This window comes from Bos indicus x Bos taurus, chromosome 10, assembly GCF_003369695.1.
Source record: "Bos indicus x Bos taurus breed Angus x Brahman F1 hybrid chromosome 10, Bos_hybrid_MaternalHap_v2.0, whole genome shotgun sequence".
Lineage (NCBI taxonomy): Eukaryota > Metazoa > Chordata > Mammalia > Artiodactyla > Bovidae > Bos > Bos indicus x Bos taurus.
The window spans coordinates 46,935,346-46,962,132 of NC_040085.1; the positions used below are offsets into that span (position 1 = coordinate 46,935,346).

The following is a 26,787-nucleotide window of genomic DNA, read 5'->3' on the forward strand; positions in this document are numbered from 1 at the left end:
AACACCTGAGATCAAACATTGTTTTGGGATGACTAAGGAGGAAAAAACCAAATTCCTGACATAAACTCAAGACTGTTATTCACTAATAACATTTTTATGTTTATCAACTATTTTAAAAGATAACTTCCACTGAATATTCCAGAGTTTACTTTCTTTTTAGAATATACAAAATCCTCTAAGATACTGCCTGTGGAAACAGTATACTATATAATTAATACTGAGAAATTAAAAAGTAGAAAAGTTTTACTTAGCAACACAGAAAGGTATTATTTTAAAACACTGAAGCATGTGCTATAAATTGGCTAGAAATAAATTCTTTGGAAGATGTATAAATGCATTCTTTGAAAAATAGTGATTTATTTTATGAATCTGTACAGGGTCAAAATTCTAGTCTGATTGGAAACAGATGGTATCCGAGTAAAGTCAGGCTCTGGACCCGAAACCCCAAACAGGAAATACGGACCTCACTAGCTGACTGCTTCCCTAATCATTCCCAGAGCTTCATACTTGTTATTTTTATGAATATCCAAGATGACTTTCATCTTTCCCTGCTATCTACAAAGCATCAAGCAATCTTCCTTTTTTCTCTTTCTGTGTTAAATATGTATTTTACATACAAATTATATGTTTACAACATAAGAAAACATTGAAACTAATGCAGTTTGAAGCTCACTGCTAGTAAAGACATCAGGCATTAACAATAATATAAAAAATAAACTTGAATTTGTCAGATATTATTTTAAAAATAAAAGTAAGAAACTATTGTAACTGTGTCAAAGACAACTTTCTAACCTTACTTACAAAGAAACATAGGTTAACGTACTGTAGAAAATGATAAAAACAAAACCTCACAGGTTTTAGTAAAAAGTAATCAATCTACCCTGCTTTCCCTTAAACAAGCCACTAAGAAGCTATCTGAACAAAGAAAAAGACTTACCGTTTTCCCATTGTAGTAATACATCAAAGAACTGCTGCCCATTCCAGGGACAGGATAGGCACAATACATGTTGATTTTGAAAATGTTATTATTTGCAGCTAATACACACAGCTTCTCTCCAACACATATATCCACACAGCCCAACAGAGTTAAGTCTTCAGCACTATGCATCCACACATGGATCTACTCAAAAGGAACTTATGCAAAATAGGACTGAACCAACTCACAGAGCAGAGAGGGAGGGTTTATGCTGTAAGTAACCTCTTTCAATATTTATCAAGTTCTTGCATGGGTGGTGGACACCGATAAAACAAGTTTTGGAATTTTAAAAAATACAAGTCACAAGTGCTAAATAATAAAAAGCTATATAATGTCCTGGAGGCGTACAGACCAAGGAATTATTAATATTGTCATATTATAGTATATATGTCTCTCTCAAAGAGAGGCAAACTGACAGATATGCTAATTTGTTTTTAGTTTTAATTAAATTAGAGCACTTCTAGCAGGGAAACCTAGCTTGCTACACTTCTAAAGACATTACCATCTGGCATGGCCTAAAGTTGCTTCCAACTTTGATAAACCATGATCAAGCAATCAGGATTTAGAAACACTGAATCATGTGTAACAAGAAGGATCTAAACAGTTAAGCCATGTACAAAGTCACTTCCTGGAGAAAGCAGACCTGTCATGTAAGTATCTCTCAACTAGCTAGAACCATGATTTTTTTATGTTATAAAAATTGTACGGAAAAAATTTGAGAGGAACACATTTCATGAAAAAGCTCATTCCAACAATTCAAAAAATTATTTTGAAAATAAATGATCTGTTTTTAAAACATAAATATTTAATACAGGTTTTCAGTTCGAAAGCTCCTTAAATTCCTTACTCATAATACCAAATAAAAGTTTATAATGGATTACACTGTTCTAGGATATGTACGAAGCAAAAGAATAATTAAAAAGAACAAACAAACAAGGTTCTGTTTTTCCTTACATAAAAAGATGAAAGGCTGGTATGTATACACAAAATGTTCACTGTTGCTAATAAACTAAAACAGATTTCTCAAAAGTCTTTCCTCCAAGTTTACTATCATTCTTAACTAATATTTAATATATTCAAACTTTTATGCTAATGCTCAAATTTCTCAAAAAGGAAAAATAATCAGTTTGGTAATAAATGTCTCATAGATTTTTAAAATTCATTATACTTAGAAGTCAAAAGGTCTTAAACATTTTTTTGGTAAATACTTTGTTTCTTACACACAAACATATCTTGTTATTTAAAAAGTTTTCAAGTTGTCTTTTGGTGTGCACTCTAACCCAGAAAAACAGAAAACAACTTCTTTCCTCTCATCCTGCGTTGCTGCCCCCCATCCCCTCCATCAAAACCTCTTTGTACTATCTTTTCTCCCTGAGCCTCGGAGGTTCTCCCAGAACTGTGTTAATCAGAGGAGGACTCACAAGCTGCAAAAAGGGGACACATCACTTTTTTTAAGGCACCTTTCATGAAGCAGAATTCCTCTAAAGGAATATTCCAGAAATATTTTGTGAGGGGCTGCCAAACTCTCCATTCTTAGGAAAAATATTGATTAAAATATAACAATAAAACCGAATAAGACAATAAGGCCAGCTAAGTTCATAATGTTTTAAAAGCTGATGGTGTCGGAATAACAATAAAACCTCCCTACACTCTCCAGATATAGAAAAGGCTAAGCAGCAGCTGCAAAAGAACATCACTGTACAACAGACCATTAAAATGCCAGTCTGCAGAGTGGTCTGCAACTTCCTCCCTCCTGAGAGACCACAAAGACTCATTTCAATCCTCAGAGAGCTGTGTAAAAAGCATTGACTTACAATTAACAATGTCATGCCTTAAAACCATTCAAGTAAATTTTCATCTTTTATAGACATAGTCTCTCTCTGACAGAGCTTTAAAAAAAAAGACAATCAACCATCCAAAATAAAATTTCCTTTTTTCTCCTGAATGATTAAAAATGTAAAAAATCCTATTCTTAACTAAAAATGTAGAGAATTGGGGCAAAGGGGGAGCCACAAGGCACTTCAACAGTCTCTTCCTACAACCAATGCTCCAAACAGAAAACTTACATCAATTAAAAAAAAAGAAATCCACCTAGAGTAGTTAGGCTCATTTCTTCGGGGCTTGCCAAAAAAGAGAGACAGTACTATGATGTTTGTTAAACAAACAGCATAATAATAAATCCAACTAGTATTTCATTAACAGTTCCTTTATTTTAGAGGCAACTATAAGGTATAGAAAGCAGAAACAAATATCTAAGTTAAAAAAGATCAGAGTAAAGGTCAGACAGTATAATACCCTTTTGCTGGTCTAAAGCAGTTTATTAAGAACTGGCTAAGATCTGTTGTTAAATATGAAACCTGAAGGTTGAAACAATAGTTTCTAAGCAGAGCTGAGTAATTAATTTTTTGCTTCTAACTGATATTTTCATTCCTCTCAAAAACACAGATACAAAATACATATATTAAATTAACCCCCCCACAACACAATCACTCCTATATACTACTGTCTAAATTGAGAGTGGATGTAGAAACTTGAGAAAAGAGAGACAAGGGAGTTTACATACACATGGCATTAAATTTATTCCTCAAAAACAGCAAATCATCAAGAAAACTGGCAGTAATTTAAATAAAATGTTCCTGTATTTTACTTGTATGCTATGGTAAGGTCTTCTAACTTTGTTACTCCAAAATATTATCTTTTTGAAGTCTGCCTCACCCAAAGGAAACTAAAACTGGTTGATGGAAACAGTCATTTTTCTTATCACAATTACAAATTATCTTCCATGATAAAGTCCTTTGTTGCTTCCTCAAAAATATTTCTTGAAAAAAATCTAATTTAATCTATGTAACAGCTGCAGCACAATTTTTTTCCTAGGCAGAATCATATTACAGGAAAAAATGCATATAGATGGATCAAGTGCTGCTCTAGTCAATGCAGTTGTTTAATCTTTGCCTGTTTTTTTTTGAAGGAACATGTCAAGGGTTAATCCTATGACTCAGTCTGACAAAACGAGTCAGCTGGAGACAGGGCCACTTTTTAAACCTGATTTCAGACAGACGTGCAGTCTGCACAGGAGCTCCGAACTGTCTTATTTCCACCCACAATTCTATGTAATCACTTATGTGTTCTTCTAAGATTATGTGACTCAACATTCATACACCAAGGCCAACAATCTAAAAAAAAAAAAAAATTACCAACTTTTATAGCAAAACAGGCATTACTGTAGACACTGGCAACATGATTAATGAAAATGTCAAGAGAACCCTGAAAAAAATATGACTTGGAGCCATACATCTTTTATTAGTAAACTGATGATTCCTGGTTTGAGGACTACTGCATTTCACTGACTTTTTAAATACGCTTCCCCACCCTCAGTAGTTCAGGATGTGATGTTTATTTACCATTCCAACAATCATCAAGTACAGACCTAAACTAGATAAGAAAAAGCTATTATGTGTTTTGCCTATGCAATTTACTTCTTCCCTGAAGATTTAGGGGAAAATGTTTCCAAAAAACCTACTAGGTAGAGACTTTCTGGCAACATCAGATTAAAATCCAGGCCTCAATTTCCTTCTTATTTTTATGTTGACTGGGAAATAAATCTTCCTTAGAGAGCTATGCAAAATCTCCTGGGATTACACACCCAGTATTTTAATTTATTTTATTAGCTCTTCTTTATCCCTGATATTCCCAATCACTGTAACTCTCAAATCTATTTGTTAAACTATCCACAGCAAGAATGTTTCCAGAGTGACCTAAAATTCTAAAAAGTTTTTAAACAAAATTTTCAATTTAACTTTATTACATATCTTGAATTAATTAATTAATTAAGGCCAGTTAGCGGTCAATCTTACTGTACATTTTTCTAATACAAGCAGGCAACATTCCAGTGTAACAAAAGGCCAGAAGATCTGGCGAGAAAAGTAAATCTAAAACCCACTCACAGGATTCCTCATGAAAAGTCTCAACATTATTTCTAAGGGAATTAATTCCTGGAAAACAAGACTTCCAGAGTCAAAGACAAAGCCAAACAAAGTTTACAAGTGAATAATCCCACAGATGAACTCAATATATTCCTGCTTTATGAAAACTCAGTAAAATACTAATACATTATTGGCTGTAAGGAAGATGGGAGGGGTGGAGTGAAGACAGGTTTAAAAGGACAATAAATAAGAGAATCTACAAGTGGGCAGATACAAAAGCAAAACATCCTTCCCTAGTGTCTCCTCTTTCTTATTTAGCATGTAGAAAGATGACAGGTGAATGAATGCTCTCTCCTACATGTGCAGTATTTCAGCGGGCCTGGTTAACTAAATCGGATGCCAAATCAGATACCCAAAGAGTCCAGGATTTTCTATCTGAACATTATATTGCAAATTTTTCTAGTATATGCTGTTTTGTAAATAAAATGCTTCCCAAGGGTCAGGAAATTGGTCTTCTGGTTTTTTCTAATGTTCTCACAATATAGAAAAAACAAAGAACATAAAACTCTAGCGAAATAATGCATCTCTTTCAGACCAATCCACTGACAATCAGTACCTATTATTTAAATATAATAATGCTATTTATCTGGAATCATATAATGCCTCTTCTAATTCAATAATATTACTCTCATCTTGCTGGTGCTAATCCATCAGTAAAAAGGCTCCTAAATACTGTCTTTTCACTGTATGAAAAGATTAAACATCAAAGACCTGATTTTGTGATCTTTCCTTAGATGATATTTTCAAACATTTGCTTCAATTATGACTTAATTTGGAGTACCTAAATCTCAGTCAAACCAATCAGTTGCAACTGACACATACACATACACCAACTTCTCAGAGCAGAGTAAAATTCATGCTATAGTTCACAAATCACATTATCTGTCTCAGACACAGAACATCAGATTTCTGATCATCTCTTTACAAAAATCTCTAATATGAGTATTAGAAATGCGTAATGATTAACAAAATAGAAAACACTTATATGTATAACCAATGTAAACAATCAGCTATATAAACTGTGCTTATAGGGCAAAAGGACACTTGTTTAATTCCTCTTTTGACAACCATATGACCAAAATGAGGATGTGTAAAAAAGAGTTATACCTCCTGGAAGAGAAAAGAAAATACATGTCCTTTTGAGCTAAATAAATAGTATCCCTCTGTCATTAACATGAACAGAACTAACAGATCATACAAAGCTTCTAAAATGCAATCACTAAATACCTTTCAACAAGACAGAACTACAACTAGTGAGAATATGTAAAACCTGAAGCAAACTGCATGTTTCTTTTGATCATGAACTCACTATGACAAAGCAGTTTTCTTTGAAAAATAAAAGTGGGGAGTCCCCCTACCTAGGAATTCCTGCATCTCTTGGCTGTCCATTTCTTTCCCCACAGGAACTGCAGTTTGTCACTTCTCATTTACCAACTGAAATAACATGGTAAGAGAATCATTAACCATGTTGCAACTTGGTAATTTTCCTGCAGATGGCTCTATAATCACAGCACTGCCTAGCACTGCCTAATGACATGTGTGAGGGTAAAAACAAAAAAAAAATTGAGGAGAGTATCCTGGTTTTAAAATTCTTTAATAAACCAGCACTTCTGAAGCACTTTCAAGACTGGGACAGGGTACTGCAGCACTACTGACTGGTCAGGTAACAACAAAAAAACTAGGAGCAAATAAAGCTATTGTTTTAAACCATAAACAATTTGATCTTGGGTCCAGTTAGCTCTCCATTAAAGAAAGTGCTACCTTTTTTTTTTTTGGTTTCTTCTTCGACCTGTGTAATTTTTTTCTTCTGAGCAGGAATGTACCAGTTCCTTTCAATTTTTGAGAAATGGAACAGTACCATGATAGTCTAGTCTAGTCTATTTTAAATTTATTTTTAAAAAGACCAGAAGTAACATCTGCATCTTAGCCCAAAACCATTTCAAGAATTTGCAACTGGAAACTTTAAGTAACTTATACATTAAGTTATTTCTGGCCCCTAATCTTTGTTTTGTTCCAATAAAGATTCTTGCTAGTGGTAGTAATTTTTTAATACTTCATACCTCTAATTAGTTAAGTACTGAGAATCCACCAAATCACTCCGCCTCATATACTGAATGATTAAGTAGAGTTCATTTTGGCAATACTCACTGGAAGAACTCATGCAGACTCTGAATTTATGAAAAGATCTATCCTAAAAATAATAATTTCTTACCACTAAATTCAGGTGACCATTCTCAACAAAAACCAAACAATACTTCAGTTTGAAAATACATCTGAGGAGGGTATAATAAACAAGGGAAGAGGTGGGAGATGGTGTTAGTTCAAAGCAAAATGAATTAAAAGTTTCAGTAATGCTTAGTATGCTTCACTGGTAAAGGCAATATACCACCCTAACAAGTGGCCCTTACCAGAAAGATTGAGAACCAGTCACAAAACTTTGAAAGAAAAAAAATGCATTAAGCTACTTGTTTTATATATCTTTCTCCCTACCATTTATTAGTCCTCTGTAACATGAGATAGGCTGCTTAGGTTCCAGAACACTGAGTCATACCATATGATGAAAAAGAGCACTGGACTGGGAGTCAGAAGACAGGGACTTAGGTTTTTAAGGCATGAGAGGAGGCATGAGAGCATAGGCGAGGTCACTGAATTTCCCTGAGTCTAAGTTTCCATTTCTGGAAAACTCAGGCATTAAACTAGGCCAAAGATTTCCTAGCCATTTCACCACCAATAAAACCTTTTATTATCTACTCCACCCCAAAGCACTGAATTTTTATTTTGAAACATTTTTTTTCTCCCAGATTTTTTTTATTGAGTTATAATAAATATTTTTCCCTGTTTAAAAAAAACAAACATGCAACTTCCATTCAGAACTTCTGATTAAAACGAAGCATTGCCATGCTGGGCTGAAAGAATTTTAGTGAAAGAAATCTGATGTTTTCAACAGCATGGATAATTTATTTCAGTAAGTTACACAATTCGTTAGGTTTTTGAAAGATTTACATCTTCTATTATTAACTTTGAAAACTCAGATTAAGACTAACTGGCATAGATGATAACTAAATGTTAACACACCAATTTTAAATTGTATTTTTATAATCATACCTTTGAGTGGCACAGTTAAAAGCCTACAGTCTCACATAAAATGAAAGACTGATCAGGAAGGGAATCAAAAAACATTACAACTTCTCAATTCTAATCTAAGAATCCAAATGCTTTTTGTCTTCTAACAACATTTATACACTTGCAAATAAATTATCTTTACAAGGGGTTTATATATTTCCACTAATGATATTTTCATTTAAAACTAAAATCTTTTTTAAACAGCTCTATAGTGTCTGTAAAACAAAACAAAACAACTAAGAAGAGCTGACATCTTACCAACAGGTAACAACTCCTACCTAACTCTGTCATCTAATCAGCTCAATAACAATTTTGATTTCTTAATAATGTGCAGTTTGATCTACAGGTCAGACATTTTATGTTTACTACAGCATCACAAGGAAAATTTAAGATTTTTGGCCATATTCTTCAAATAAACATGTAAGCCTCTACAGAGATGGCTTTGTTATAATTTCAGCAGGCAACAGAGTTAAGGAGTCAATCCTTAATTCAAGAGAGCCCATCTTAACTAAGCAGGCTGTGGCCTCTGCACTCTTCTGTAATAACTTGGGCCTGTTATTTGCTTCTTTGTGCCTTTTGGCTGGAGAACATTGTAGATCGTAACAGAGACTGTTCTGTGGGTTATGAACAAAGGTGGCTGTAATGAATGTGCAAGGTGGACAGTTGACAGGGTGTAACAGGAGAACACAAAGTGAAAAGCAGGTAGAGGGCCACAGCACCTTCACAGCTGTGTGATCTTGAGGAACACTGGACTGCTGTTAACACTGATTATTTCAGACTGAAATGACTGATATCTATAAAAAATTTAAACTGTGTTACTATCACTAAAATTGGAATAAAGGTAATATGAATACAGGATCACAAGTATTAAATGCTAAATGCTTAGACTACACATGAACAACCAAACGCAGGTCTTCCTAGCTGTGATGTATCTAACTGAGAGAAAGACCAGGTCTATGTAAATGGGAAGAATTTCAGTGATCTTTGCCACAGAAAAGATTTTCACCTTTCTGATGAAAAACCTGGAGCTTTTTCTTCCATCACTCCCTGAAAAGCTTTTACAAAGTCTAAGTATGCTAAACATTTTATAGTATATAGCTAAAATATATCTAGTTCTTCTGAAGGATATGTTAATTTCAGATTTTCTAGTATGTTGTTTATACGTCCTGAGTCAAATGAGTATGATTCAGGAAGAAAGAACTATGGCTGTATTGCTAATCATCTGAGTTTGTTTATTTATTCAACAAATATTCACTGAGCATTTTTATGCACCTAGGAGTTGCTGATAAAGCAATAAACAACATAAGTATTCTGATAAAGCAATAAACCATGTAAGACCAAGATTCTCCTGGGTGAAACAGATAAAGAATAAACAAACTACAATACATCAGATGGCAGTAAATGTTTCAGAGAAAAACATAGCAGGAAAGGAAAGAGGGGAATATGGGGCATGTTGCCATTTTATACAAGATGGTCAGGAAAGATTCTCCACTGATAAATTGATAGGTGATCAAAGAAAAAAATATTAAGGAATATAGCTATATAGGTACTAGCTATATAGGTACAATGGAGAAGGCAATGGCACCCCACTCCAGTATTCTTGCTTGGAAAATCCCATGGACAGAGGAGCCTGGAAGGCTGAGGTCCATGGGGTCGCTGAGGGTCGGACACGACTGAAGTGACTTAGCAGCAGCAGCAGCATATAGGTACTAAGGGAGGGAAGGCTACAGGGATAAATTAGTGGAAGATGAAGTCTGGGGGGTAGCAGGGAACAGATAACATTTTAAGGCCTTTTGTTTCACAGTGTAAGAGATGCTCCTGGAGAATTTTGAACAGAAGGATATCATCTGACTTAAATGTTAAAAGGATTGGCCTGTGCTAAAAAAAAAAAATGATTTAAGAAAAACTGGGAGGCCAATTGGGAAGTGCGTGTGTGCTTGCTCAGTTGCTCAGTCGTGTCTGACTCTTTGCGACCCCATGGACTGTAGCCTGCCAGGCTCCTCTGTCCATGGAATTTTCTTTTGCCTCTCTCCAGACAAGAATACTGGAGTGGGTTTCCATTTCCTTCTCCAGGGGATCTCCCCAACCCAAGGATCAAACACAGGTCTCCTGCACCTCCTACACTGGCAGGTAAATTCTTCACCACTGAGCTACCTGGAAAGCCCCACTTGGGAAGATACTTCCTTAATTCAGCAAAGAGAAAAGTGATTTGGATAATGAAGATAGCAATAGGTAGTAACAAATGATCATTCTTGAAGCTAATTTTAGTATGGGAAAATAACAACTGTTTTACTTTTATATCAATGAAACTGTAACTTTTTTTCCTTTAGAGAAAGGTTTCCTGTATTATGGTTTTCCATAGTGATCTGTCATATGAAGATCATGATCATGCGTTGTTAATTACATCAGTCCTTGCACACTGCAGAGTTAAGAGCTGAATTACTGGTAATTTATCATTTGGGGCACGAATTTATTCCTATTATTCTGTGTAACTAGGAGTTAACTGCACAACTGAGGGAAAGTGAAAGTCACTCACTCCGACTCTTTGAGACCCCACGGACTATACAGTCCATGAAATTCTCCAGACCAGAATACTGGAGTGGGTAGCCTTTCCCTTCTCCAAGGGATCTTCCCAACCCAGAGATCAAGCCCAGGTCTCCTGCATTGCAGGCAGATCCTTTACCAGCTAAGCCACAAGGGAAGCCCAAGAATACTGGAGTGGTTAGCCTATCCCTTCTCCAGGGTATCTTCCCAACCCAGGAACTGAACTGGGGTCTCCTGCTTTGCAGGTGGTTTCTTTACCAACTGAGCTATGGGGAAGCCCTAACTAAGGGAAAAAAATAGGACAAATAGTTCAGTGTTTTGTACCAAAAAACAAGTTAACTTATTTTTGATGATCTGAATAGTCAGAGTAGGAGGAAGCTGAAAGGTACAGCTTAGAGCAGAAAGTCGTTAACAGATGATGTTCCCTGTTACAGATAACATAAAATAATTGCGTCGCAGTATTTATTTTTATCCTCTTAATTTAATTCAAAAAGCATGTCCTGGATACTTCACTACATTCCCAGAGGGTAGTAATTTCTCAAATTAAATAAATTTTAAAGTTAGCTTATTTCCAAAGGTCAAAGTTATCTTTTGACTATAAGCATCTTGAAGACAGAGTATGAGATCCATGGTTTATTGTTACTTAAATATCTAAAGCCTAGAAGAATTTTTAATTCATGGTAAGCACTCTATAGTCACTAGCTTTAATAGAATGAATTCACTTGAATGAATGAATTTGCATGAATTAAATTTCTCAGTGGAGATTTACTAAACACATTCCACTCTAGTAGCAATGAATTTCTAATTCTCATTCAAATGACTGACTTTAAAAATTTACAAATATCTTTTGGTGATGTTGAAAAGATATTGATAGATTGATTTCAAATAATGTCAAGTTTTACATTTAAAAAATTATCAAGTTCAAGTCAGAAAACTTGAGCTTTATTCAGTTCACTACAGTTGCTAAGTCGCGTCCGACTCTTTGCGACCCCATGGACTGCGGCACGCCAGGCTTCCCTGTCCATCACCAACTCCCAGAGACTGCTCAAATTCATGTCCATTGAGTCAGTGATGCCATCCAACTATCTCATCCTCTGTCGTCCCCTTCTCCTCCTGCCTTAAGTTTTATTACTTATTATTATTTCTTATTAACACTAGCCATCAATAAACTAAAAAACAAATAACCATAAATATTCACTTAAATTATAGAAGTTAACAACAAAAAAGTTAGTTTTCTAGTCATCTAAGTACAGACTCTCAAGTTTTGAATGCAGCTTTTATGTTTAGAGAGGGACATGTCTTGTTTGAACGCAATCTGTTTCACAAGCACATGTGGGTTCAAATTGATTCTCAAGCTGCCAGGAACTACCTTTTTAGCTTTGGGTTCTATGAGGAAGTTGAACCAGGATAAAAAATATGGTGACTGGGGACATGTATATGTAAGTTCAAGGAAAAAATTATAGTAGTTTATATAAAAGTTAAATTACTTTTTGAACTCAACTGTTTCAAATAAACATTTAATAATATATCTCTACATGGACTTATTTTTGATGCCATAAACTATTCTCTATATTATTACCTAAAATGACATTTAAATTCTAGAAAAATTATGACATCATAGGACCTACTTTATATATGAAGGTTCTTCAACTATCCTAATCAGGTACATTTTAGGGCAAATAACTGTCCTGGAAAGTTTGTATGTGCCCAGGAACTTAACCAAATGATGACGGGACTAATGAGTATCAAGTAATGGATCTGCTGCTGCCGTTAAGTCACTTCAGTCGTGTCCGACTGTGTGTGACCCCATAGACATCAGCCCACCAGGCTCTCCTGCCCCTGGGATTCTCCAGGCAAGAACACTGGAGTGGGTTGCCATTTCCTTCTCCAATGCATGAAAGAGAAAAAGTGAAAATGAAGTCGCTCAGTCGTGTCCGACTTTTAGTGACCCCATGGACTGCAGCCTACCAGGCTCCTCTGCCCATGGGATTTTCCAGGCAAGAGTACTGGAGTGGGGTGCCACTGCCTTCTCCGAAGTAATGGATCTAAAAGCAAGCAAACAAAAAACACGGTATATGTCTAAAAAAAAAAACTTAATTTTATTTATTTTCTCTTTGGGTCTGCTTTTCATAGGAAGTAGATTTATGACGGTAAGACTATATCTACTCTAGGCATATACTTAACTTATGTTCTTTAAGTCTAATGCAGGGGATCACAAATCATAGTTGTGGCCAAATATGGTTCACCACCTGATTTTACAAGTGAAGTTTTACTTTCTAAATTTTGGTTGTGCAAAATTTCCAGCAACAACTTCAAGAACCAAATTATTTTTGAAAATTAATAAAATATTCCCATATTATAGATATATTGGGTCATTGAGTTCAGTTCAGTCACTCAGTCATGTCCGATTCTTTGTGACCCCATGGACTGTAGCATGCCAGGCTTCCCTGTCCATCACCAACTCCCAGAGCTTGTTCAAACTCATGTTCATAGAGTCAGTGATACCATCCAACCATCTCATCCTCTGTCACCCCCTTCTCCCATATTGGGTTATATATTTAATTCAGTTCAGTTCAGTTCAGTTGCTCAGTTGTGTCCAACTCTTTGCGACCCCATGAATCGCAGCATGCCAGGCCTCCCTGTCCATTGAGTCAGTGATGCCATCCAGCCATCTCATCCTCTGTTGTCCCCTTCTCCTCCTGCCCTCAATCCCTCCCAGCATCAGTCTTTTCCAGTGAGTCAACTCTTTGCATGAGGTGGCCAAAGTACTGGAGTTTCAGCTTTAGCATCATTCCTTCCAAAGAAATCCCAGGGCTGATCTCCTTCAGAATGGACTGGTTGGATCTCCTTGCAGTCCCAGGGACTCTCAAGAGTCTTCTCCAACACCACAGTTCAAAAGCATCAGTTCTTCAGCGCTCAGCCTTCTTCACAGTCCAACTCTCACATCCATACATGACCACAGGAAAAACCATAGCCTTGACTAGACAGACCTTTGTTGGCAAAGTAATGTCTCTGCTTTTGAGTATGCTATCTAGGTTGGTCATAACTTTCCTTCCAAGGAGTAAGCGTCTTTTAATTTCATGGCTGCAGTCACCATCTGCAGTGATTTTGGAGCCCAGAAAAATAAAGTCTGACACTGTTTCAACTGTTTCCCCATCTATTTCCCATGAAGTGATGGGACTGGATGCCATGATCTTCGTTTTCTGAATGTTGAGCTTTAAGCCAACTTTTTCACTCTTCTGTTTCACTTTCCTCAAGAGGCTTTTGAGTTCCTCTTCACTTTCTGCCATAAGGGTGGTGTCATCTGCATATCTGAGGTTATTGATATTTCTCCCGGCAATCTTGATTCCAGCTTGTGCTTCTTCCAGCCTAGCATTTCTCATGATGTACTCTGCATAGAAGTTAAATAAGCAGGGTGACAATATACAGCCTTGACGTACTCCTTTTCCTATTTGGAACCAGTCTGTTGTTCCATGTCCAGTTCTAACTGTTGCTTCCTGACCTGCATACAGATTTCTCAACAGATAATTTAAAAAAACACCAAACTTTGAAGGGCTAACCCTTTAAAATTTGTTTAGGGACTTTCCTGATGTCCAGTGGTTAAGAATCTGCCTTCCAGTGGGGTGAATGTGGATTCAGTCCCTGATTGGGGAACTAAGATCCTACAAGTCTTGAGGTAACTAAGCCTGGACTCGGCAATTAGAAAGGTACCCACATTGCCCCAGTCAAGACTTGGCACAGTCAAAATTTTAAAAAATATTATTCCATTTAAAATTTGTTCCATGAATACAAACACGGGCAGTGTGGGTCGGGGGGTGGAGAATAAGAAACTATCCTGGAGCTAGCAGTGTTTTTAAAATTCTTAGAAGTCTAACTATGAACTTACCTGTACAGTATACATTACATTCCTTGAAATTATTTAAAATTTTTTTTATTCACTTATTTTGCTGTATTGGGTCTTCGATGCTTTGTGTGGGCTTTACTGGGGTGGCTTCTCTTGTTGCAGAGCACAGCCTCTAAACACACAAGTGTCAGTAGTTGTGGCACACAGGCTCAGCAGTTGTGGCTCATGGGTTCTAGCCGTCTGGGCTTCAATAGTTATGGTGCAGGGGCCAGCTGCTCCTCAACATGTGGAATCTTCCTAGACTAGAAGTCAAACCTATATGCCCTGCATGGGCAGGCAGATCCCCGTCAACTGCACTACAGTCCTTGAAATTATTATAGGAGTACAGTAAATGGCTTTTCAAACTAAAACATCACTAAACAAACTAAAACAAAGGGAATATTAGTGATGGCAAATTTCATGTCATAAAATTACTTAGGATGTAAATATCTTCCCTAACTTAGAATAAAATCTAGAGCCCTAAACATCCCTGGAGAAGGCAATGGCACCCCACTCCAGTACTCTTGCCTGGAAAATTCCATGGATGGAGGAGCCTGGTGGGCTGCAGTCCATGGGGTCGCTAAGAGTCGGACACGACTGAGCGACTTCACTTTCACTTTTCACTTTCCTGCATTGGAGAAGGAAATGGCAACCCATTCCACTATTCTTGCCTGGAGAATCCCAGGGATGGCGGAGCCTGGTGGGCTGCTGTCTATGGGGTCGCACAGAGTCGGACACGACTGAAGTGGCTTAGCAGCAGTAGCAGTAAACATCCCCAGTGATAAAATCTGGAGCTTCTGAATTTATACCTTGTTTCCTATAGTTGAAGAAATAATCCTCTATTTTATTAGATAAAAAACAAAACCAAAAAAACTTTATGATTCTACTGATGTTGAATGACACATCCATGGGCTTAAAAATCTAAAAGCATTTATAGAATTCAACCACATATCCTTTTTGGACTTCCCTGGTGGCTCAGATGGTAAAGAAGCTGCCTGCAATACAGGAAACCCAGGTTCAAACCCTGGGTTGGGAAGATCCCTTGAAGAAGAAAATGGCAGTTCACTCCAGTATTCTTGCCTGGAAAATCCCATGGACAGAGGAGCCTGGAGGACTCCAGTTCACAGGGTCACAAAGAGTCAGACACGACTGAGCAACTAATACTTTATACTTTAAAAGCCATACAAATCTCTCTCTCTCTCTCTCAAACACACACTGGGTCCTATCTTACATCTGGTTTGTAATGTCTCAAAAATCTAAAATATAGCAGCTGAAGAGTTCAATACATTGCAAAAGCTGGTGAAATTCAGCATGTTCTTTCTTCTTAACAAAGAAAGGTCAGAAAACAACAAATATCAATGTGGCTGTACCATCAAATCAGTACAAACAGATCACTGGACTCACTAGCTAGTAAATTTTCATTCTTTTTTTTTTTTTAATTTTATTTAAAATCATATCAAATATGGGCTGGCTTGTCACAAAAACGAACATCTTAGAAATATGGATTAAAAGCCCGTTATCTACACTGATACAAGTCTGACACTGTTCTGAACAGTAGTTACTGTCAGTATAAACAGTGGCTATTTTTTCTCACTCATGTATGAAGAAAATCTTTCATTCAATGACTAAACTGAATATAAGTTTGGAATGGATTATCGAACCATTCCCTTAGATACTAAGATTTTTCTGCTCGAAAGATCTATGAGGTCAGAGAATCAGCCACTTGAAAATTTTATATAGAGGTAGCCTTCAAATAGAGACAGATTATCTAACAGTCTGAAATAAGACTCTTAAGTACCTAGTTGTGTATCCTACAGGATTGTCAGCTAAAGGAGCTAAGCAAACAGCTATTCCAACACGTGTTCAGAAACTGGAGTGTTCACTTTATGAAGTTCAGCTGAAGCTGGTGCTGCCTGTAAATACTATTCTAGAATCACTAGGATTCTTGCTAGTTGGGACTCAATCAACTGTCTATAAAAACACTGTTACTCTAGCTTCCTAGTGACTTCCAGAGAACATTCTCTTTGAAAGTATAGTACCTGCTGCTCATCTCACTATTTTTGTGGATAAACTGGAGGTAACAATATCTCTGTAGTTCTCTAACCCTTGACCTTTTTCTTACTGGTTCAGATAAACACCAATCTTTTAAATGGTGATTTTCTAAGTTATTAATTTCTATCAGCTCCAGAGAGTTGTATTTGTTCTCTTTCCTATTAAAATCCTCACTTTAGCCACCCTCAGAATTTAATATTCTGACTTTATCTAATATTTTTACTAATTATATTTAGTATGTACATGCAAATGCTAGATCTTTAGACATGTTTAGTGGTCTCTGCGATTTAGAAACAACTCAGAACATCTCCAGTTCATCTCAAGGGGTGTCCCTAAAAGAGAAAATTCAGTATTAAAAATGACAAAATATCCACATTAATTTAAAAAAGCCATTCCTAACAAAATTAATTCCCACAAAAGTTTGGGAGAAAGGAAGGCATCATTTCCTAAACTACATTCAATGACCAATCCAAAAGTTATAGAACTCTATACTTGTCCACAGCAAAGCAAGAAAAAGTGGTGTTTAAGTTACTTTGATTTATCTAAGAAACAAAAATTTCTTATGAGGGAAGTATCAGAAATTTTTTTTTTTCATAATGGCAGGGGAGATAAAATACACTTTGGAGTTTAACTCTCAAAAAAATTAAAGCAAATAAATTATTTGATAAACTGTTATACCTTTTGTTGAATAATATATACATACTTACAGACAGAGGACAAAGACTAGCATATTTAACCAAGAAACAAATAGTCATCAGTCTATGCATGGGACTCTAAACCAGGGAGAAATGGGGTATTTCCTGCCAAATCAGTAAACAAGGATGTCACAGTCATTGAGGTCCTAAAAATCTCTACCAAATAAAAAATAATTCTTAAATTTTAGGTTGTGACTACTTTTAAGTCAACATCAATTACAGTGAAAATGAATTAAGATTTGCCATTTTGATGCAGGGCATGACAAGTTGTTCAAAAGATGTTTTCAAATGCTATTGAACAAGATCACAATTTGGGTTTAAAGGCATTCTGAAATATGACTAGGTGTTTACTTTCTGGTGATAAAAATCTGCAAAGTGTATCATGCCTTTCTTATTTCAGGATTCTGCATTTTCTGCAGCATATTAAAAAAAAATCTGTTTGGAAATACTAATATCAAGTCAAGAAATAAAGAGCAAATAAACTTCCCTCCATCTGAAAAATGCTTCAGAGGACCATAAAGATGTTCAACCAATGACAGAATAAAGGGAAGAAGAAAGTACAGACTCTTGATACTTCAGAAAATAAAAAATAATTAGCATGAATTCCAAGCAGGTATTGATTCAACAAATTTTCCCTCCTTTTATGGGTTTCTTTTCTGAAAAGAAATGCTTTCTTAACAACAGAGGCTGCAATTTACTACTCATAATGTTCCAAGTACATATATTGCTTTTTTTTTTTTATAATCATAAGATTTATGTTTTCACTTTTCCTTGCTTTTCAACAAAGTATGCTATGGGAATGCCCTGGAGGTCCAGTGGTTAGGACTCTGTGCTCTCACTTCTGAAGGTTCACTCCCTGGTTGGGGAACTAAAATCCCATAAGCCTCATGAAGCAGTCAAAAAAAAAAAAAGAGGGGTATGTAACATGAAATGGTAAAAATTCCTTTAAACTTCTGGCTGTAGTGGTAGGAACTAGAAAAAAAAAGGAACATTTACTGAGTGTCTATTATATACCAGGCACATGTTAGGCACATAATACCCTTGTACTAACATTTGAGATAAGCATTACTATCTCCTTTCACAAACAGAAACTTGGTGTTCAGGGAACTTAAAAGCATTCTCTAAGACTACAAAACAAAAAGCAGCTGAGGCCAGACAAAACCCATCTGCTTGAGGAGGAAGTATGTGCTAGTTTTCTATATCATCTTTTCAGATGGTGATAGGTCTTTAAATAAGAAAGCAATGAATAAGTTTGATCAAGAAAAACATAACTGATAGAATAAACAGTTTTAAATTTAATATACCAAGGCATAGTATGAGTATGCCAAAATACACAATATGCTTTAACATTCAAATTAAAAAGAAAATGGTCTCTGATATTAAGTTTGGTTGTAATTTTTGGCTGTATGTGTAATCTTGGACAAGTTAATATCTAAGTCTCAATTTCCTCATTTGTAAGAAGAGGATATTAGTTATATATTTGTGTGACAAAGTTAAAGATTAAGATGACACAGATAACAGCACAGAACCGCACACATGTAAGATAAATGTTATTCTAACAAAGTGACATTGAGACTGTAGAGGATGGTAACAAATACAATGCAAATGTTTCAACTTTTCCCGCAAATTATTAGGAAACAAACCACAATTGCCTTCAATCCCTATCCAGTGTTTCAAAATTTCCTCAAATGTTTTATTTCAGTAAAGATCTGATACAGATGAAAAACAGCTTAGGTGAATACAAAGAACAAAGACTAAAGTTAGTGGTGAGAGGAGGAGAGGAGAGGTTCAGGAGCCCTAAAAAGGAAGGATGACATCCTGCAAAGTCAAAGCACACCCATGCCTTCAGAAAGACTCCCAGATAATCTTAACAACTACAAATGCCTCCTATTATCTATTGGCCAGGAGGCTTTACGCTTTTATCCAAGCTAGACTACGATAACAATTTATCCCTTTTCATATCTGAGTTGGTCTTATGTATTATTCCTCAATCATCTCTAGATGGGAGAGTGGGCCTGCCTTATAGGAAATGCATGAAGGCTGTATTGGGTATAGAATTCAGTTAAGGCTGTACTTCTAGATGTGGCTTCAGAATGTGTTTATATTTTTCACATGTCTATGCTTTTTATCTGTATCAACTGCTGCTAATCTTGTCAGACAGAGTTCAAATGTCAACTCTTGATGCCATTAGTACTTCCTAAGGCAGGGTTAATTCTACTTACTGTTTCCAGAGTACTTGGTCCACACTTTTACTTGACTCACTGAAATATATACAATTAATTCACTAAATGCTTGTTTGTCACACTAGTTCCCTGCAGGCAATGATGGTGTGTGTATGATCAAATTCAATTTCCAGGTATCACTCTATAGTTTCTGCTACAAAAGCTCACTTTGTTCAATATTTCAACCTGTCTAGAGAAACAAGTGGAAAACTTACATGCTTAATTTAAGAATACCATTTTTTTCATTGGTAAGAAGAAAACTATGCCCATTATGCCTTTTGGTTATGTACTGAGCATATTAATTTTAAAACCCTAAGAATGTAACACTTTAGACCTGAAAGAAACTTAGTCCAAACTTTTCAAGGGCTAACTGACAAGTCCAGGGTCACACAACCAATCAATAACTCAGACAGCAGATCTGAACATACTGTTTTCTTAACCTCACTGATCATACTGCTTTAATAATGTCAATACACCGTTAACAGACCTTTATCCACAGACAGAAATTACCATTCAGTTGTTCTGTGGAGAGGAACAGAAGAGCTAAGGTTTGTAACTATGATACTCAAATATGTAGCATGGCTTACAAAAAGAAAAGGCCTCTAGCCAACGGTCTGTGGTCAAATTATGTAGTTATCCAAGATTGGCATGTTAAGTAACCCTGCCTGCTTTTTCCAGAGCTGTGTGAGCGATGCAGTACTAACCTAGCTCTTCTACTTTCTTCGGTAAAGGTAACATGCATTTTACAGATGACTAAAGAAAGAATGGACCAGCAGCAAACTGGGACATCTGAAATATTATGGTGAAGTTTCTAGTTTGGGAAGTAAGATCTACAAATGACCATGAAATAAAATATACATAGTCCATTTTCATTTTTATACCCATTTTAAAACAATTCACACTGTAAAAGGCCTATGAATTAAATATATTCAGTAAAAGCATCCAAATAGAAAACCAATATTTTAAATCCCCTTTGTTTTAAACATTGAAAAGGTAAGCAGTGTAGCCATAAGTGTTCTTAGTTTGTTATTTTAGTATTTATCAAAGTACTAGTTTTCAGTTTAAAAAAATTCTTTTTTTAAAACTTGAGATTTAACACAGCATTTAATCTAAAACATATTTTCAATTAAAATTCATTATTTATATATTCTTAATAACTTTTAATATGCTTGAAAAACTATTTTCAGCATGGTTTCAAAGCAATATGATCATGTTCAATGCTGATGTTAAGTACAGAACTGAAAATAATAATTTCTAATCTTTTTTATAGAAACATATCTAATAAATCCTAAATAAAGCAGCTAGTAATACAATATATTTAAGTAGGCCTGACTTGTGAAATTGCCTAGTGGTTCTCAAAGAAATCAAACTTTCATCACAATTCATTCACTTTCTCTCTCTTGGTGGCTCATCCTTAAGACCTGAGACAATATAGAGAGCTACCTCCAGGTAGTGAATGCAATTACTATTAGGACATAAAGAACACTGGTGACCTCCAGTGTCTATTCTCTTTCCAGGCTGCTCTGTCCTTTTTGCATTTTTGTTTTAAAAATGAAAGAACTATGAAACATAAAAAAGATAATGTTTCTTAAAATATTATAAGGCAAAGAAATGAGATGAATTTTTCATCTACTAATTTGGTATTTTTTAAAACCTGTATAGTTCTACCAAATATTAATATGTAATTTAACTTGTTACTCTTATAGAATTATAGTAACAAATTACCAGAAAGACTGCATACTTTCTTCCATGTTTTAGCAGTTCTGTCAGATTTATATATGACTTCTGTTTATCTAGCAGAAATCATGTTTTACTGTGGAACCACCTACCCCTGCAAAGCACACAACTGTTAAAATGTAAATTGCCCAACTATTTTTAGCTGTTGCTGAAAAAAAAAATCCTGTCTTCGGGAATAATGATTTGAGGCATTGTGTTCATTTTGTTTATCAAGCAGCTATTCAGCCTCCAGTGGGTCCAAGTGCTTATGCAAGCAAAAGCTTTTAAGAATGCCTGCAGCTGCAATCCAACCTTCCAGGTAGGCTGCAGGTTCAGAGCACAGCTGCCCTAGGCTGCATAAAACTCAGATCCATCTGGAAGTGAATTTCAAAGAGGATTTCAAATTTGAGTTTTCATGTATCATACAGAAGAGAGGGCGGGGGAAGAACATAGGAAAGAAGGAAGGCAAACAACCAAAAAGATAATATCTCTACTTCAGCCTTAATAAAAACTAAAAAGCTCAGACCCATGCTGCTCCTTCTAGATTACTACTTGCCAAGGCGGATATTCCATTCAGTGTATACTTGGATGAGCTGTGACTCACCCAGCAGCACCTGCGCTCATGTGTTAAGTACTGCCAAATAAAAGGCCAACATCCATTTACACAACAAAGAGATGTACCCTATAAGGCAAGCAGCCTCAATCCAAAAGCCCCACTCCCCATTTGTTCTAAGCAAAGGGAGAGGAAGAAAATCTCCCCTTCTCACACCAGGGATTTTTAAATTGTAGGTGGATTTATGATGTAGGTTCATTTACAAATACTTTTACTCTTTAAGAGAATAAAGTATATTTAACAGCGCAAACATCCCTACAGCATCAGATTATCATGGCCATTAATGATTGTTCACCAAACCTTTCCAATCTTTTTATTCTCATGAAGCTCTTTATTCTCAAAGGATACATTTTTGAGCAAAGAGGGATCAACAAACTAGTTGCTCGAAAGCTTTCCTGATGCTAGGCTGAAGTTAGGAAAGGCTTAATGAAGGCTTTAAAATCCACAAGAGATTCACAATGAACATCTGACTTGGTGATTTATGCATATTAATAACCTCAGTCCTACTGAGGCAAGCTGAGCCGAACTCGTCCGTCGAATCCTAATGTCTTTAGCTCCATTGGGATTATTACAAATGTAAATTTCTAAGATTCTCAGCTATTAATCTCTGTCTGTCCTCCTGTTCAGCAACATAATGACTAATTAAACATCAAAAGACCTGTACAGGAGATCTTCTTTGACAGCTAGCGGCCTAGTCCTCTTCCCAAGAGGGGAATTCAAATGACAGGGACACGGAGTGAAAGCATATGAGTAAACTACAAATCATTGCAGAGAAATCTAAAAACCTAACACTGAATTCAGATTTAACTCAATCAATGATTCTGTGAAGCAGAGATCAATTACTATGTGAAGTATGCCTACTGACACCAACTGAATGTATCCTGACAGTCTGCAGATACTGAATACCTGAAATTAATTTGCTTACCACAAAGTCAAAAAAAAAGAAGTGGTACTTACAGAAGAAGGCAAACCAGGAGGTACTTTTCTGACTTTCTTTGCTTGCAAAGGATCTGTACGTGGGAAACAGTATATTTCATCAGCATTTATTTTAGAAAAGTTCAGACTTCAAATGAGCAGGAAAGGATTTTCCCTCCTAGTACCTTCCTCGTTTTCCAGGATTTAGGAATAAGTAAGGGAATACAGGGACAGGAGTTCCATTCTTCCTAACCAGTTCTAGTGTAAAACACGTACTCCTAATGAAGTGATGTACTCTGAAATACATATCCTGTAAGTCTGGGAAGATGGCAGCAAACAAAGTAAAACAAGAGAGAAAATAACAAACCAATAAGCATGTTTGAGAAAAGGGAATAATATTTCTTAAGTACCTATTATGTACAAGGCTTCATACTAGGCACTTTTCATCATTTATCTCAGTTTCATCTGCAGATGGGCATCTGGTGCAACAGGTCAGTTTAGTAATATGACTCCTTAAGGGAGACACAAATCTAGTGTTCATATCACACTGAGAATTAGGTTTAAAAGCATATTAGACTAAAAGCTAATATTATGCTACAAATTATGTTAAAATTTTGAAATATTTAATAACTGAAAAGTAAAGGTTATACTAATACCTGAAATATATTACATAAACTATTAAACACAAGCATTGTCATATATGATATCATCCTATAAGTATTCTACAAGAATATTTCCTGTAACAATATGTGGTTAAAATGGAAACTTCAGCACTAATTTCTATACAATTTATTCTTGGATGTTTATATTTATTTCCAAGAAACAATTAAAGTATATTTCTTTCTAAGATACAGATTATTTATTAAAGGATAACATGAATATTTTCATATGCCTACCCAGCCTCACTTGGTACTATTTGTAAAATTTAAAATTTAATACTTGTTCGTTTTATTGTAAAAACGGTGTTAAATGCAGCATTCCAATCATACACAAATAATGGATCAAATTCAGGATTTCTCAGATGGGTTTGCTATTAAAAAGAGAAAACATGTAAGAAGGCTAATATTAACTACAATGCTTTTGAAAACTATAAAAGTTAGAACTGCAAAAATGGTATTTTCCTGGGTCATAAATAATATGACAGTAAAACATTCAATTGTTTAAGAAAGAATGAAATTCATTTAAATTAGGGCTGGGATTCTTAGTAAATATACCAGGAGGCTGCAAAGCTAAAAAAGCAACTTCATAAGTAGTATGTGGAAAAATTATGTACAATAAAGAGAGAAAAAAACACTCATTAGCATCTGGTTCCTACCAAGAGGCAGCCTATATTTCCTTAAAATAAAAGTGCCAAAGATAAACAACATCTGGCACACTCTTTATTTATAAAACTTACTAGCAAAATTTTTGTTCTTTGGGAGGCTTTTTCTAAAACCCAACTCGTCACAACTAATACAGTATCCCTTGAGCAAAAGACACAGTCCATATAAATAGAGACAGTCAACTGAACTGTTCCTATAAATCTAGAGCCCATCACTCTACTTTGGGATAACTAGCAGTAGAATACATTGCTCTTTGGATTAGGCCAGTTTTTTCCCTGCCCTAGGAATGGAAATTCTTCTTTTATATTTTTAATCTAATCATTAGTTGCCGTTATACAATTACATGCATCAATGCTGGATTCAAAATCATGAATTTAGAATACAAAGTTCACTTTTGGGAGGTTTCAAAGTATAACAGTTAAGAGAGTAAGCTGATTGGATTCAAATTTCAGCTCCATCATATAGCAGCTGTGTGAGCTTGGGCAAGTTACTTAACTTCTTTTAACTTCAGTTATCTACAATAACTTCCTGGACCTGTTGCAATAAAGGGAATACAGAAAGATGCTCAGAGCAGTACCTAACAGAAAGTGACACAATAAATTTTAGCCATTATTATTAGGTTTATATTAAAATTTGTGGCAAAACTATTATCAATTGTTAAGTCAGTGTTTTGCAGAATGTTGATTTTCTAAAGCATCTAAATATCTTGAAAAGATGCTAAAATTGGTATAGATTATCTCTGAAATCCTTCCAGAGATTTTATGAGTAACTGCAATACCAAGAGAGAGTGTCTAAGACTGAGAAATAACAACGAAGAGTGGAATAATAATTTACTAGGTGGTATTTACACAGGAGATGAGTGGGCCTCCTTGAATACCAAGCTTTGGCTAAGTTGCTTACTTTCCTGCATATTGGTTCCTCATTTGTTACACGTGAAGTGCAAGTAGGTCAGTCCACCTCTGCGACCCGCTGGACTATACAGAGCATGGAATTCTCCAGGCCAGAATACTGGAGTGGGTAGCCTTTCCCTTTTCCAGGGGATCTTCCCAACCCAGGGACTGAACCCAGATGTCCTTCATTGCAGGCGGATTCTTTACCAGCTTAGCCACAAAGGAAGCCCATGTAACATGACGTTAATATTATAACTTACTAGAATTTTTATAAAGATATAGTATGTATAACACTGTACCTGGCATAAAAGAGAGAATCCATAGTATCTAACATCATAATCAAAATAAAAATGAATATACAAGCCTTAATTTCTGGGAAGCTTGAGTTTTAAATGAAATCAACTCCCTCCCCTCACCCTCAATATTCCAGTGGTTCATTTCCTCCCTGAACTTTTAGTAGTAGTGTACTAGTCTATATTAGTGCTTTTTGTCATGGTGTGTGCTCACACAGCATTCTAACAAGGTATTTTTCTAGAGTGACACTGACACATCTAGAGTCAAAAGAACGTTTTTACCCTAACTGATTTGGTGGGAAACAAAAGTGGAGATGGAGAAAAGATACTATATCTTACCATTTCCTTAATAAGTATATTGGTCTAAATCACAGGGGCTTGTTCCAACAGCACAAATACTCAATCACCTATAAGCAGAGGTGGGCACATCTAACCAGAGATCTCTATGACTAATATGACAATCCATCACTGTGCCCTTTTATACCTTTAAGCATACTCTAGACTCAAAGGCTAGGGATATTTTAGCAAATTTTGGGTTTGACAGAGGTGCCTGTGTGCTAAGTCGCTCCAGTCGTGTCTGACTCTTTGCGACACTATGAATTGTAGCCCGCCAGGCTCCTCGTCCATGGGATTCTCTAGGGAAGAATAACAGAGTGGGCTGCCATGCTCTTCTCTAGAAGATCTTCCTGATAGAGGGATCAAACCCATATCCCTTATGTCTCCTGCATTGGCAGACAGATTCTTTACCACTAGTGCCACCTGGAGAAAGCCCTTACAGAGGTAGATATAACAAATTAGAAGCATAACAAGTATTTGTGGAATAAATAGCTAGGACCTATTTTCTTTTGGTTTATTTTAGAGGGTGGCCTATCCTCAATACAAACATGCTTTACAGTTTCAATTTTCTCATATAGAGGATTCTTTGTAAGAATAATCCAAAAGTCTCACATTTCAACATTGACTGGATAGGGTGTAAGAGTATACCTGAGGCTTGCTGTAAGCAGCAACATGAAAACAGACTGGCCTGCTTAGGCTACACACAAGACATGAAGGAAAGAAGTAAGGAAAATGAGAGGTGTATGCTTGATAGTTACTGAGTTGCCTTTTGAGGTAGTGTTTTGGAACTAGATAGAGAAAATGGTTGTACAGCATTGCGAATATACTAAATGTCACTGAATTGTACACTTTAATAAAGGTAATTTTATGTTAATTTTACTTCGATTTTTAAAAATTGAGGAATAGATGCAACGAATATGCAAAGAACATTGGAATTGGAGTCAGAAAGTCTGCATAAACCACCTACTAGGTATACGAATATGCTGTCCTTTGAGCCTCAGTTTTATGTTAAAGCCTGTATTACGCCCACTGACTAGTAGGACTGCTATATGAATGAAATGAGAATGTATATTATAAAACCATTTTGCAGACTGTTCAGCATTATATCAACTGTAGTCAAGAATAAGGGATTAATATTAGTATATGACATTTTTATTACAAGAGGGAAAACTAGTCCCATTTTTAAAGCTCCATTTTCCACTATTCAGTTCCTCTTAAGGTGAT

At 35.8% G+C, this 26,787-nt stretch overlaps 1 protein-coding gene across 9 annotated transcripts in view; it reads right to left on the bottom strand.

Annotated features, from left to right (window-relative positions):
* Positions 1–26,787, bottom strand: part of TCF12 (transcription factor 12) — a 393,213-nt gene that overhangs the window by 59,421 nt on the left and 307,005 nt on the right. For 7 of the 9 annotated variants that reach the window (XM_027553905.1, XM_027553908.1, XM_027553909.1 and 4 more), the window contains one exon: positions 22,765–22,817. In XM_027553905.1, the coding sequence (XP_027409706.1) occupies positions 22,765–22,817 (53 nt within the window). Of the gene's footprint in view, positions 1–937; positions 1,133–22,764; positions 22,818–26,787 lie in introns of those variants that run through there. The other 2 variants (XM_027553912.1, XM_027553911.1) reach the window with 2 other exon arrangements.